This window comes from Babylonia areolata, chromosome 4, assembly GCF_041734735.1.
Source record: "Babylonia areolata isolate BAREFJ2019XMU chromosome 4, ASM4173473v1, whole genome shotgun sequence".
NCBI classification, from domain to species: Eukaryota; Metazoa; Mollusca; class Gastropoda; order Neogastropoda; family Buccinidae; genus Babylonia; species Babylonia areolata.
Window position 1 is genome coordinate 8,661,586 of NC_134879.1, and position 13,224 is coordinate 8,674,809.

General features: G+C 43.4%; 1 protein-coding gene across 1 annotated transcript in view; it reads right to left on the minus strand.

Moving 5' to 3' along the window:
* LOC143281379 (xanthine dehydrogenase/oxidase-like) overlaps positions 1–13,224 on the minus strand; it is a 37,700-nt gene that overhangs the window by 3,210 nt on the left and 21,266 nt on the right. Inside the window, exons 15-26 of the mRNA XM_076586584.1 lie at positions 12,985–13,072; positions 12,134–12,220; positions 11,469–11,660; positions 10,090–10,235; positions 8,704–8,785; positions 7,943–8,038; positions 6,744–6,872; positions 5,870–5,944; positions 5,068–5,120; positions 4,508–4,709; positions 3,624–3,791; positions 2,126–2,293 (exon numbers count right to left, since the gene is read on the minus strand). Of these exons, the coding sequence (XP_076442699.1) occupies positions 2,126–2,293; positions 3,624–3,791; positions 4,508–4,709; positions 5,068–5,120; positions 5,870–5,944; positions 6,744–6,872; positions 7,943–8,038; positions 8,704–8,785; positions 10,090–10,235; positions 11,469–11,660; positions 12,134–12,220; positions 12,985–13,072 (1,486 nt within the window). The remainder of the gene's footprint in view (positions 1–2,125; positions 2,294–3,623; positions 3,792–4,507; positions 4,710–5,067; positions 5,121–5,869; positions 5,945–6,743; positions 6,873–7,942; positions 8,039–8,703; positions 8,786–10,089; positions 10,236–11,468; positions 11,661–12,133; positions 12,221–12,984; positions 13,073–13,224) is intronic.

A 13,224-nucleotide genomic window follows, 5' to 3' on the forward strand; every position in this document is an offset into this window, starting at 1 on the left:
AAGGAGTCGCGGCTATCGTCGCAATCACACTGCAACATTCAGCCGTTTTCTCTGGATCTAGACAGATGCACAACTGAGTTTAGTTACACCCGGTTGACACGGTCGATTCAATTTCTCTTTTATGTTCAGTCTAGTTTTATAGTTTTAAAGTTGATATGAAAATTGAGTATTTTGTTAAACTAATAACATGTAGAGCCAAGTACAAGTACTTCTAAATGTCGTATGAAGTGAAAAGGACTTCATTTTCAGAAAAGTTTCATCAATTCAAGGGTATTAACTCCCATGGTTTATCATTTTAAACTGTGAATTCCGACTGATTCTGTGGATATTTTTATGGCAGTTTGGGGCATAATCCAGTAAGTGATGAGGCATTCACAAATCTTTCTCTGAATAAATATTTAACGGTCTCCTTCTCCAACTTTCCATCACATGTTATGTGTATTGTCGATTGAATATAGGATTGAACGGGCAGGTCAACTACTAGAAACGAAATGGCGTCGTTCGCGTTCGCGAAGAATATGAGCACGCGCTTTGAATATGTATAAATATGTGTACGCAATTAATTTTCGCCCATGACCTTCAGGGCTCAGCCAACAGATCTATAAAGTCCACTCGTCATACTGATTTTAGTATTTTCTGAAAAAGACCACTTGGGCGAATGAACATAGTGAAAGCCCTGTACACTGAGAGTAAAACACACAAGCTTTTTATGTATTAAGTATAATTTCAAAATGTAATGTTTAAGATGAGAAAGATCAGTTTAAAGCAAATTAAGCCCCCTAGCATTAATTACAGATTAATTTCCCTTTTTTAGTATTTGCACCAAAGACATGCAAAATAAATATAACTTCCATGCTTAGCAAAAGAAGTTCCTGTTTGAACAAAAAATAAAAAAAACAAACTGCTCTTGTTGTTGTGTCAGAATATCAGATCAAAGTGCCAAGTTTAGAGAATAAAAAAAAAAAAAAAATAACAACAGTAAATTCAGTTTGCATACAATTTGGCTTCTTTTTTAATTTTTTACTGCCCATCCCATAGGTGCAATATTGTTTTAAGCCAGATGACTGGAAAGAACTGAATTTTTCCTATTTTTATGCCAAATTTGGTATCAACTGAAAAAGTATTTGCAGAGAAAATGGCAATGTTAAAGTGCGAAAGCGCTTAGATTTGTCTATGCACAAGATTCAGCGCTATATAAGTACCATTATTATTATTATTATCATTATTATTATTACACACACACACACACACACACACAGACAACCGAACACCGGGTTAAAACATAGACTCACTTTGTTTACACAAGTGAGTCAAAAACCCCAAAATGAAACCCCAAAATAAAGAGAAGTAGCCGTTTCACTCTCTCTCATGGGACTATATTCTCCTACTTGTATTAAAGCAATAAAAACAGCAGCAATTACAAGTCAGATGATAATTTGTAAACACAATATGTTAAACCCTTTTGTGTGTGTGTGTGTTTAGCTTTGTATGTCTGTGCTTTGTGTCTGTGTGCATGTGCGTGTAATATGTCATTTCAATGCATCTACGTACGTCTTTTCACGTTTTGACTTAAATTGAAAATTCCCTTTGCAAAGTTATGCTATTTACATTGCATGTTCGTCACATTCCCCCCACCCCCCCAGTCCCTTTTTTAGGGTAGGGTGAAAACAAGCCTTATGTGCCTTTTTTTCCCTCAAAAAAAAGAAAAAGAAAAAAAGATCATTCATGCAAAAAGTTAATTCATTCACGCAAAAGACTACAGCCGTCCAAATCTGTCCAACAAAATGAGTTACAGTCATCATCAGGATAATCAGTTTATCAGTTTCCATGCTATCACTGTTGGGAGTATTGATACGGAGGTCACAGAGAATGGGCCGATAATTCCGCTGTGACTGAGGTGACAAAAGGAAGTCGAGGGACCAGATACGCTATTACGGTCACTGGTTTTTCTACCACTTCAGTCATATTCTTCTTCACGTTTATCATGAATCAAAATGAACCATGCTTAACCGTTTCTTATATGTCCATTTGTTATGCAGAAAACTAATTAAAAAAAAGTATATATACAGGAAAGAAAAGAAAAAAAAAGAAAAAAGAAAGAAAGAGGAGACACGTGGTGACTGACCAATCGGGTGAAGCGGTCAGAGCAGGCCATCCGGACACGGGCCGGAGTGGCAGGGGTGTCCAGCCGCATGAAGGGGTTCAAACCTTCGTCAGTACGAGCAGCTCTAACGGCGTCATGGATGGCGCCCAGCACTGACATGGCCAGCAACAGTGGGGGCTCTCCGATACCCTGCAGTCACAGGCACTGATTGATGTCCATACCTTTACGAGTCAGTCAGGTTGAAGTTGTACACACACACACACACACACACACGCGCACACACAAAATGTATATCTAAGTGGGATTTTACAACGAAAATTTGCCAGGGACAACTCTCTTGTTGCCATGCATAATACGCATGGGACGTCGGTTTATCATCTCATCCTAATGACTAGCGTCCAAACCACCACTCAAAGTCTAGTGGTGAGGTAGAAAATTCAGGCAAGTGTGGGATTCGAACAAGTACGCTCAGATTTTCTTGCTTCCTGGGCACACGCATTACCACAAGGCTAGCACTCCCCATGTGTGTGGGGGTGGGGGAGTGGAGCAAGAGATACGGAATCAAAACATGCTGTTTACAGCCTCGTCAACCGCAAAGAGGTCAGTCAAAATAACGTTACAGAGACCAGTTCATCCACGTCTCGCTCAGTCAGTGTAAAATCTAAATCAAGTTGAAAACATTGACAGCAACGTCAAAAGACAAATTCACCCACGTCTGTGTGTGTTAAAAATAGTGATTTCCTTCAGGAACTGAGAAAGAGTATCCATGGGTCATCATGGAACAAAGATCTTCTTGGGGCTTGCTGTAAAACGATTGTGTCTGGTACCATGCAGATTCCAGCAGTCAATCAAAAGGTGAAAGGTAAGAAAATATGTACATACATTGATAGACATACACACATGAAAACGAAAAAAAAAAGACTTGCTCGCGCCATAGCAAAGTGCATAAGTGGGGAGAAAGACAGGAAAAACGACCCAAAGGTGAATGATTCATGAAAGAAGGGGGTTGTGGTGGGGGACTCTACAAAAGAAGAGATAGAAAAAGGAGAAACTTGCGACACATAATTTCCAGAAGGCAGCAAGACTATTCGTAAGTGAAAGGAGGCCCAAACATCCCATTTACTGGGGAAGATAGACAGGGAAGGGAAGACAAGGAAATGGGTTTGGTTAAAGATTAATGGTCTTATAAACTTCCAATGCCACCGGGGCTTAAAAAAAGAAGTGAATTCAGGAATGCGGGGCCAACTCCTCTCCTTCAGACGTTCGAACCTTCCCCAGTCGAAGTCAGGTATCCATTTACGTTTGGGTGGAGTGAGGAAAATCGGAGTGAAGGACACAACTCCATGCAGAAACGGGACCTCTAATTCGGAGCTCTGGTGAGCACGACATCACAAGTCCGACGCCTAACCGATTATGCCACTACGCGTCCATGAAAGGGGTACAGGGTAGAGTGGGAAAGTTACCTTCACCAACCACAAACAAGTGAGGGTAAACAACAACAACAACAAAAAGTGTGTACCTTGGAGGAATAGACGGCCCTGGGGTTGCCGGACTCTGTCAGGAGACTGACGTTGAAGGACCGAGGGATGTTGCCCACAGAGGGGATCTTGTAATTGCCGGGTCCCCGTGTCAGCAGAGTGCCGTCCCCTTGCACCTTGTACTGCTCCAACGCCACCAGCCCGTAACCCTGACAACAAGATAGTTTCTTTTCTTCACTGATTGATTCGTGGAGGTGTACATTGTTGACTGATTTATAGACGTGTAGAATTTCACACAAACAGACAGAAAAAATATCGACTGACAACACCGCAGAATGGATGGGAAAACCAGTTGTAGAGACCCAGGCTTTAACATACAACCGACACACCTGGGGGAATCTGGTGAACAGTTCTGTGGGGCGTCCCAATGGCTCTTGACAGAGTTAAGGCAGAAGAAGAAGAAGACGAATAGAATAGAACAGAACAGAATATGTCTTTTTTACCAAGTGTACCGGGATCACAAAGAATATTGGGGGAGGGGGGTGGGGGGATAGTACATAACAAGGTACGAACATTAATTGAAAATCATACACAAACACAGATACAGTAGAAATTAGATTATATACAAGTGCATATCAAAATAAAAACTTGTGCATACTCACACATGCACGCACTGCACACACACACACACACATGCACGCATGCACACACACGCACGCACACACACACACACTCACGTTTGAACAGAAGCCGCATATTTCATGTGGATGGGGCTGATGACTAGATCTTCAGGTAGATGGCTGTTGATTGCACAATTCTATTAAAGAAGAAGAAGCAGGAGGAAGAGGAGGAGGAGCAGGAGAACAATCGAAAAAGGGGCAAAAGGATGAAATTTCTTTGAATCTCTCGATCGCTGGATGCTGACCTGCATGAAGGCGCCCTCTATCTGGCCGATGTCTATGGCGGGGTTGAGAGACTTGCCGACGTCCATGACGATGTCTGTGGAGAGTACGTGGTGGTCCCCCGTGAGACAGTCCACCTCCACCACACTGCAGGCAGCGCCGTAGGTGAAGTAGCTGAAGGCCCGACCCTCGTGGGTCTCTATGTTGTAGCCCACATCGCTCGGCCTGCAGCAATACCACACCCTTTCTTTCCTCTTTCTCCTCAGTGAAGATCAGTTTGACTTGACCCGATACACACACATCACGCAACATATAAGTATGCATATGTAGATACTCAAGAAAACAGATTTATACAGATGAGTTATAAGACCAGATTTGAACTGAAATCTGGTTTCAGCATGACGATTTTGGCAAGGAAATTTACTGCAGGTGACAGGACCAAGGTATGAAAAGGCAAGCTGTCCTTGAAATTTCTTATTTAAACATACACATACATAGGCGCGCCTTTGCTCATACAGACACAGTCTTTCACAGCCATACTTCCGAACAAGCTGAGGGTGTGGGAAAGAGCAGGAAAACATACTTGCAGAAGCCAGTCGCAGACAGGGACACCCTCTCGAGGTAAGCGGTAGAAATCTGAAAAAAACAACAACAGAAGATGAAAAGAAATCGAAGATAGAAATGAGCGTAACTACCATGGACATAAAAGTGCACCTCATGAAGAAAAACAGACTGGGAGATAAACTGTACATTGATTTTTTCAAATATGTCTCTCAATTTAGCACATGTTGATGTTATAAAAGTACAAACAAAGGACTATTTACAAATAAGATACACATGCTTTCGCACGCGCAATACATACAAGCCTACGGACACACACACACACCTCTCTCTCTATGTATATATATATATATATATATATATATATATATATATACATATATTACACACACACACACACACACACACACACACACATATATATATATATATATATATATATATATATATATATACATACACAAATAAGAAAAAAGGGGGAAAAAAGACAGAAAAAAAATATACCAAATACTTTCAGATCAGTAAATAGAGACAGACAGAGAACAGACAGAGAGACAATGTGTGTTCCTTAAGGTTGTCGACTCGTTCAAAATAATTCATCAAAAGTCACACACACACACACACACGCATACAAACAAACCCCCCTCCCCCTCCGGGTTATCCCTCCACAGAATATGTTTTTTCCAGTATAATTCCATCATTATTACTTAGGGGAACTTGAGTCCTAATAACTGACCGAAAGGCTGCATTATCAGAACCCTGCGCAGTATTGCTGGCCTTTCTGATCATCCTCACTGTCAGAGAGCACACATCAGTTCACCTACCAGCTGTTCCCAGCTGTAGTGGGGATGTTGTTTCTGTAACGGTTCCAGGCGTTTCTTCAACGTGGTGCAGGCGTCCTGAAAAACCATTGACCTCATGATCATTTTGAGCGTGTTTGAGGCATTTACAAACATGTAATAATCTGCAACGAACTGCACACTTTCCCGATACAGTTCCCGTGGCACACACATACACACGTTCACACACTCTCGCGCAGTCACACACACACACACACACACACACACACAAGCGCGCGCACACACACACAAACACACATCCAAATGTCTACATCTACCTCCTCCTCTCTCCTCTCTCTCACGCGCCAGACACAACCACAACACACAAACAAAACACATATACAGAGATCAAAATGTTCACATCCATCTTCCCACCTTCAAACTCACGCACATGTGAACACCATGTACGTAGTCACACACACATACATAAACACGCTCACACTTACACACACACACACACACGAGAATAATAATTCTGCAGATGATTTTTGTAAAGTTATTTCTGACGAGGTTCTCATGGTCGAACTTTCACAGGCATTAGTTCATAGCCCCCCCACCCCCTCCCCCTTTTTTTTTTTACGTCTAATATCACTGATAGTGAAAAGACGCTAAACTAAAGAACGACACACACACACACACACACACTTACACACACACACACACACACGCACACACACACACACAGCCACACACACACACGCCACACACACACACACACACACACGCCACACACACACACACACATACACACACACACACACACAGAAGAATGTCTGCATCCCTCCTCTTCGCAGCGCCCAGCACCCCACCACCTTCTTTCAACACACGGATCAAAATGTCCACACCCTCTTCCCCTCACCAGAACAGCTCCCCCATACAGGTCGGAGGCGAAACTGGCCGAGGTGGGAATGGTGTTGGGCACAACACTGGTGCACGTGTCCTCCACGTGCAGCTTGCTGATGGGGAGGTTCAACGCCTGGCTGGCCACCTGCCACATATATCATCGTCAGTCGTGTCCGACTATGACCATCAGAACAGCAGTGGAGGTAACTGCTGTCCTGACTATCTGGGCTAGAATTTGATTATAACGGAGAATGTCTTGCCCAAGTTACATCCCCACTCTCTCGGCCAAAGGGTTTTAGGACAGTCGGCGCTGGGATGGTTCCCAAAGGCCAACTAGCTCCCCGGGGCTGCAGCACTAAGAGTCAGTGCAATCTTGCCTCCTAGTTCGGGAGTCACAGTCCTTCATAAATGACTAAGCTGAAAATGACCTCCCACTGCAATGGAGAAACCATTTATCATACAGCTCTCACTTTGCCGTTGGCACACCTGCCACAGGGTAAAGGTCACATGCCTTTCCTTTCAGCCATCAGGTTAGTGAAGTCATACCTCCCCACTCCCCACCGTGTCCTGGGCTCGGCGGCATTGGAAGGTGGCCGCCCACTCCTCTCCTCCCCTGACCGAAATTAGGTATACCTACCCACTGACACCTGGGTGGAGTGAGGAATTTCCGAGTTATGTGCCTTCCCCAAGGACACAACGCGGGGAATCGAACCCCGGTTACTGGTAAACACTGGATCCAGAAGTCCAACACCTAACTGATCTTGCCACGGCGCCCCCTCCCCCCTCCTGCCCAACTGTCGTTGTCGCATTGAAGGTTTGTACAAAGTAACATCTCTGTCTATGTGTCTCCTGCTTTAAACTGATTTTGTTCATGAAGTCACATCAAGAACATATTCGTAGAGAAAGCATCAAAATTTGGTCACCCCAACTTGTACTTGATCATATGTTGCATTTTTTTCTCTCTCTCCCTCTGTGTGTGTGTGTGTGTGCGTGTGTGTGTGTGTGTGTGTGCGTGCGTGCGTGTGTGTGTGTGTGTGTGTGTGTGTGTGTGTGTGTGTGTGTGTGTGTGTGTGTGTGTGTGTGTGCGCGCGCGCCAGTTGTGGATGTGTTTATGTGAGAGGAGAAGAGGGGAAGGCATGGGAGGGGAGAGACTCAGAGAGAGAGAGACAGACAGACCAACGGACAGACAGGGGGGCAGACAAACACACAACAGACCTGCATGACTTTGGTATGCAGACCCTGCCCCATCTCCACACCTCCGTGAGAAATCAGAACTGTGCCGTCCGTGTAGATGTTGACCAGCGCCCCTCCCTGTGTCACACACACACACACACATGCACGCATTCACGCACATACACAGAGAAAAAACACATATGCACACCCCTCCCCCCCACACACAAACATACCCATACACACACATGCAGACAAACTCATGCATACACACACAAACACACATATGTACACATACAAAAAGACACACGAACACAAAATCAGACATACAAACACATGTATACACACACACACACACATACACACACACACACACACACACACACACACATATATATATATATATATATATATATACAATCAATAGCTCTCCCCACACCCGACCCCACACTCACTCTCCACACCCGTTGTATGAAATTGTGTGTATGCGAATGAATGCGTTCGTGTCTAAATCACCTTGTAGTAAATCGAAAATAAACAAGTGAGGACGGGGAGAAGAAGAAGGAGAAGAAGAAGTAGAAGAAGCAGGAGGAGGACGAGGACGAGGAAGAGGAGAGAGAGGAGAAGGAACAGGAGAAGAAGAAGGGGAAGTGGAGGAAGTAGGGTAGAAGAAGAAGAAGGGAGAAGAAGGAGAATGGGAAGAAGAAGAAGAAGAAGATGATGATGATGATGAAAAAGAAGATGAAAAAAACCCAGAATATCTGAGAGGGAAAACGTTTTGTTCTTTCATTTCTCAACTGTCCTACCTGGTTACAAAACTTATCGGTGTAGGCCAATCCATGTTTAGCCGGTGTGACGGCGATACCTCTTTTGCGCCATCGATTATGACTGCACACAGACACACACAAACACACAGACAGACACACAGTCAGACACGCGCACACACATACACACGTCGTCATCATCGTCACCACGATATCCAGCAAATGCATCATTCGCATTGATGATGACAGCAATCGTCGACATGATAAGTAAAGCAGCGGCAGCAACAGTGGGAGCACTTTGAGAAACAGAAGTTACTGTAGCCCTATCTGTCGATTTGAAGCGCATAGACCTCTTAACTAGACTGAAAGGTGCGCTATAATAATAATAATAATAATAATAATTATTATATCAATATGTTTATATAGCGCTGAACCTTACGCAGAGAAAACCCAAAGCGCTTTCACACCAAACATACATAATTATGATAGGCCTTACAGATGTATCAAAGATAAAACGTATAAATAGGCCTAACTGCAAATAGAAAACTAAAGAAACTGTAGACTGGGGAGAGAGAAGGGAGGAGGAGCTAGTTTGGAAAAAAAAGGGTTGGTTTTACGGCCAGACTTGAAAGAGCTGAGTGTAGACACTGGACGAAGCGAAGCGACATATGGAGCTCATTCGAAGTGTACGGTCCAGAGATACAGAAATACAAGCGGCCGACTGTGGAGTCTTTGAATCATGGAACGCGAGAACATAGTGGATCCGAAGTTGACCACAGAAAGAGAATTGGGGTGTACATGTGAAGGCAGTCATAGAGATATGAAAGGGCAGATGTTTTTTCTATACATTTGTAACACATAGTGCTGATCTTGTACTATATTCTGTGTGAGACAGGGAGACAGTGGAGAAATTACAACAGGGGAGTGATGTTCTCAGATCGTTTCTTTCTGAGGACGAGTCAAGAAAGGTTCAATCACCATCACTGTAATTCATAGTTCTCTGGTGTGCTGTGGTGGGTGGCATTAATAATGAAAGGCTCGAGACAATCACATCTATTGTCACCCTGACGCTGAAAGTTCTGTTTCAGTTTCAAGGAGGGAGGTGTCGGAGTGTGCGGACAGATCCAAATACGCTACAGCACATCTGCTGGGAGGGGGTGGTGGTGGTGGGGAGACAAGATGCCTGATCTTCGCAAAATCCAGTTCGTTGATCAGGCCTTGAGATCCTATCCTAGGTATCAGATAAAGTAAGATGGAAATGAATAAATTCTGTGAAGGGAAAGATACGTAGAAGGCCACAGATTATTAAAAAAAAAAAAAAAAATCCCCCCCCCAAAAAAAACAACACACAAACAAACTTGTGAGAAAACAAAAACTCATGAAACAAATAAAACGTATGTTTGTATCTTCTGTGTCTGGTGTTTTGACCTGTTGAACTGATCCACTTCCTTCCGTCGCTCAGCGAACTTTCCTTGCAACATGACGTCATCCCAGCAGCGTCGTAAGGTGCACTGCGTCATCGTCATCCCAGCTGGGTTGACGTCACCCTCCTTGTGCAGGTTGATGTCACGAATCTGCGTGCGTGGAACGTAAAGGTGATGACGTAAATGAGGAAGTTGCGTCATTTTTCAGGTTTTTTTTTTTTTTTTTCCAAAACAAGCTGCATTGCACAGATGTAGCCATGGTGATTATATATTAAGATTTTTGACTCGCGTGTGTAAAAAAAATCGCATTGGTTTATCATTCTCACAATAAGTTCCAAATTAAAGAAAAAAGGAAAAAAGAGAAAAAAAAGGAGGAAAGAAACAAAAAAAGAAAAAAAAAGAATGCAAACACAGCAATACTAGCGGGAATGGCATATATATATATATATATATATATATATATATATATATATATATCAAATCCAGGCCCAGATGTCTTTGTATTTACATAATGGAATGGAAAACACACCAAAAAACAATCTTCGTTAATTCTTTAACCATTAAAACTGTATTTGTGTTTGGGGTGGGTGGTGGTTTAAAAAGCTTCCATTTGCTCATGTTGGTCCAAAGTACTACTTAGGACCAACATGAGCAAATGAGTTTTTTAAACCACCACCCACCCCAAACACAAATAACAGTTTTAGTGGTTAAAGAATTAACCAACTACTTTGGACCAACATGAGCAAATGGAAGCTTTTTAAACCACCACCCACCCCAAACACAAATACAGTTTTAATGGTTAAAGAATTAACGAAGATTGTTTTTTGGTGTGTTCTCCATTCCATTATGTAAATACAAAGACATCTGGGCCTGAATTTAATATTTATTCTATTATCACATAACTTGCTTCATCTAGTGAGCCCAACAGGTCATGGTGTGGTGTCCAGTTTTAAAAAATACTTGGGATTGACCAGGATTCTGTGTGTGTGTGTGTGTGTGTGTGTGTGTGTGTGTGTGTGTGTGTGTGTGTGTGTGTGTGTATTTTTCTCTCTTTTTTCTTCTTCTTACTAAATGTCAGTAGGGCTTCATATATTCTAATGTGCTGCTTGTTCGCAGAATATCAAATAAACTTCGTGACTATGTCTTGCGCTTTTTTCTCTCCATTACTATCATTATTCCTAAAAAGGTGTTTCAACTCTGACATGGCCTTCAATGGTACCCTGCAGTGTATATAAGCAATAATGAATAGATCAATGAATTCCAAGACCCCACGCCCTGAACAACGTGACCTTAAGAGCGTCAGCCAATATATGTCGTTAATTTAAATCCCAACCAGAGGATCAATGATTTTTTTTTCTCCCACCCCACCCCCATCCCACTCACCTTCTCAGGGGTCATTCCGAGGCGAGCAGCAGCCTGGGTCAAGGCCGATTCCATGACGACCGCAGCCTGCGGGGTGCCGAATCCCCTGAAGGCGGTGCAGGAGGGGATGTTGGTGCGGCACAGATGGGCCGTGGCCCGGAAGTGGGGGATGTGGTAGGATGCGTCTGATTCCAGTACTGCCTTCTCGGCCACCTGAACACACACACAGACAGAGACACAGAGACAGACAGACAGACACTCATGATGTTATGTTACGTTTATGGAATAACAGTTTAATGCAGTATTCACTGCACGACAAGAAGTGTGTGTGTGTGTGTGTGTGTGTGTGTGTGTGTGTGTGTGTGTGTGTGTGTGTGTGTGTGTGTGTGTGTGTGTGACTGTGAGTGTGTGTGTGTGTGTGTGTGTGTGTGTGTGTGTGTGTGTGTGTTCATGCGTGCGTGTGTATATCTGTATGCGTGAATGCGATGGTACGAACATGCATGCGAATGTGTATGTTTGTGTGTGTATGTGTGTGCGCGCATGAGCGTGGCTAAGCATGCGTGTCTGTTTGTAAGCATTTGAGAACTATTATAGAACAGACAGAGAGAGAGAGAGGGGGGGAGGGAGGGACACACACACACACACACACACACACTTCGCAGTAGCTGGAGGAGCCAGGCACTGACCGAATAGGACAGATCCATGGAGCAGCCGACATTCATGTAGAAATGGGCATCGTAGGCCATGATCTTTCCTGTCGCGTCCAATCCCATCTGCACACACACACACACACACACACACACACACACACACACACACACACATTTGATAAGAGCTAGTATAGAGACAGACAGGCAGAGATGCGAAAAAGGAAAGCAGCAAACGTTTTTCCCCGGAGAGAGAGACAGAGTGAGACAGACAGAGACAGAGACACAGACACAGACACAGAGAACCCAGAACTCAAGACACTTTTTATTCAAGGATTAAGATTTTAGGCATGGCGTTTTCTTCCAATCTGTCCATGCCAATCTGCATCAGTTACAATAGCACACATATATTTAATGGAGGGAGGGAGAATTGAGGTGTGTGTTGAGAGAGAGAGAGAGAGAGAGAGAGAGAGAGAGAGAGAGAGAGAGAGAGAGAGAGAGAGAGAGAGAGAGCGAGTTTCCTAAACATATTTAAAAAAAAATCTAGTTGTCTCCTTTTTCGTGTTTGTGTACGTGTCAGAGAGGATGTGATTTCTTCCTTTATTTATATCATCTTCAAATGTATGCAGAAGAAAATAATGCTGAATAGATCTATAAAAGAAAGTACGGGAAGTGAAGAAGAAGAAGACGATGACGACGAAGAAGAAGTGAAGAAGAAGAAGTAGAAGAAGAAGAAGGAGAAGACGAAGAAGTAGAAGAAGAAGAGGAAGACAAAGACGAAGAAAAAGAGAGGAAGAAGTAGAAGAAGGAGAAGTCGAAGACAAAGAAGAAGAAGAAGATGAAGTAGAAGAAAAAGGAGAAGACGACGAAGAGGAATCCGATCCACAGACCTTGTATTTTCCCAGGAAAGGATGTCTGGTTCCTGTCATCATCATGTCTTCCTGTCGTTCCAGAACACAGCGGACTGGGCACTGGTGTCTGCACACACACACACACACACACACACACACACACACACACACAAAGCAGATAAATATATACGGTCAGTTTTGAAGTAATGGCACTAGGGAATGTCAGTCTGTCTGTCTCTCCCCTCACCCTTACCCCCCCCCCCCACCACCACAAAAAAG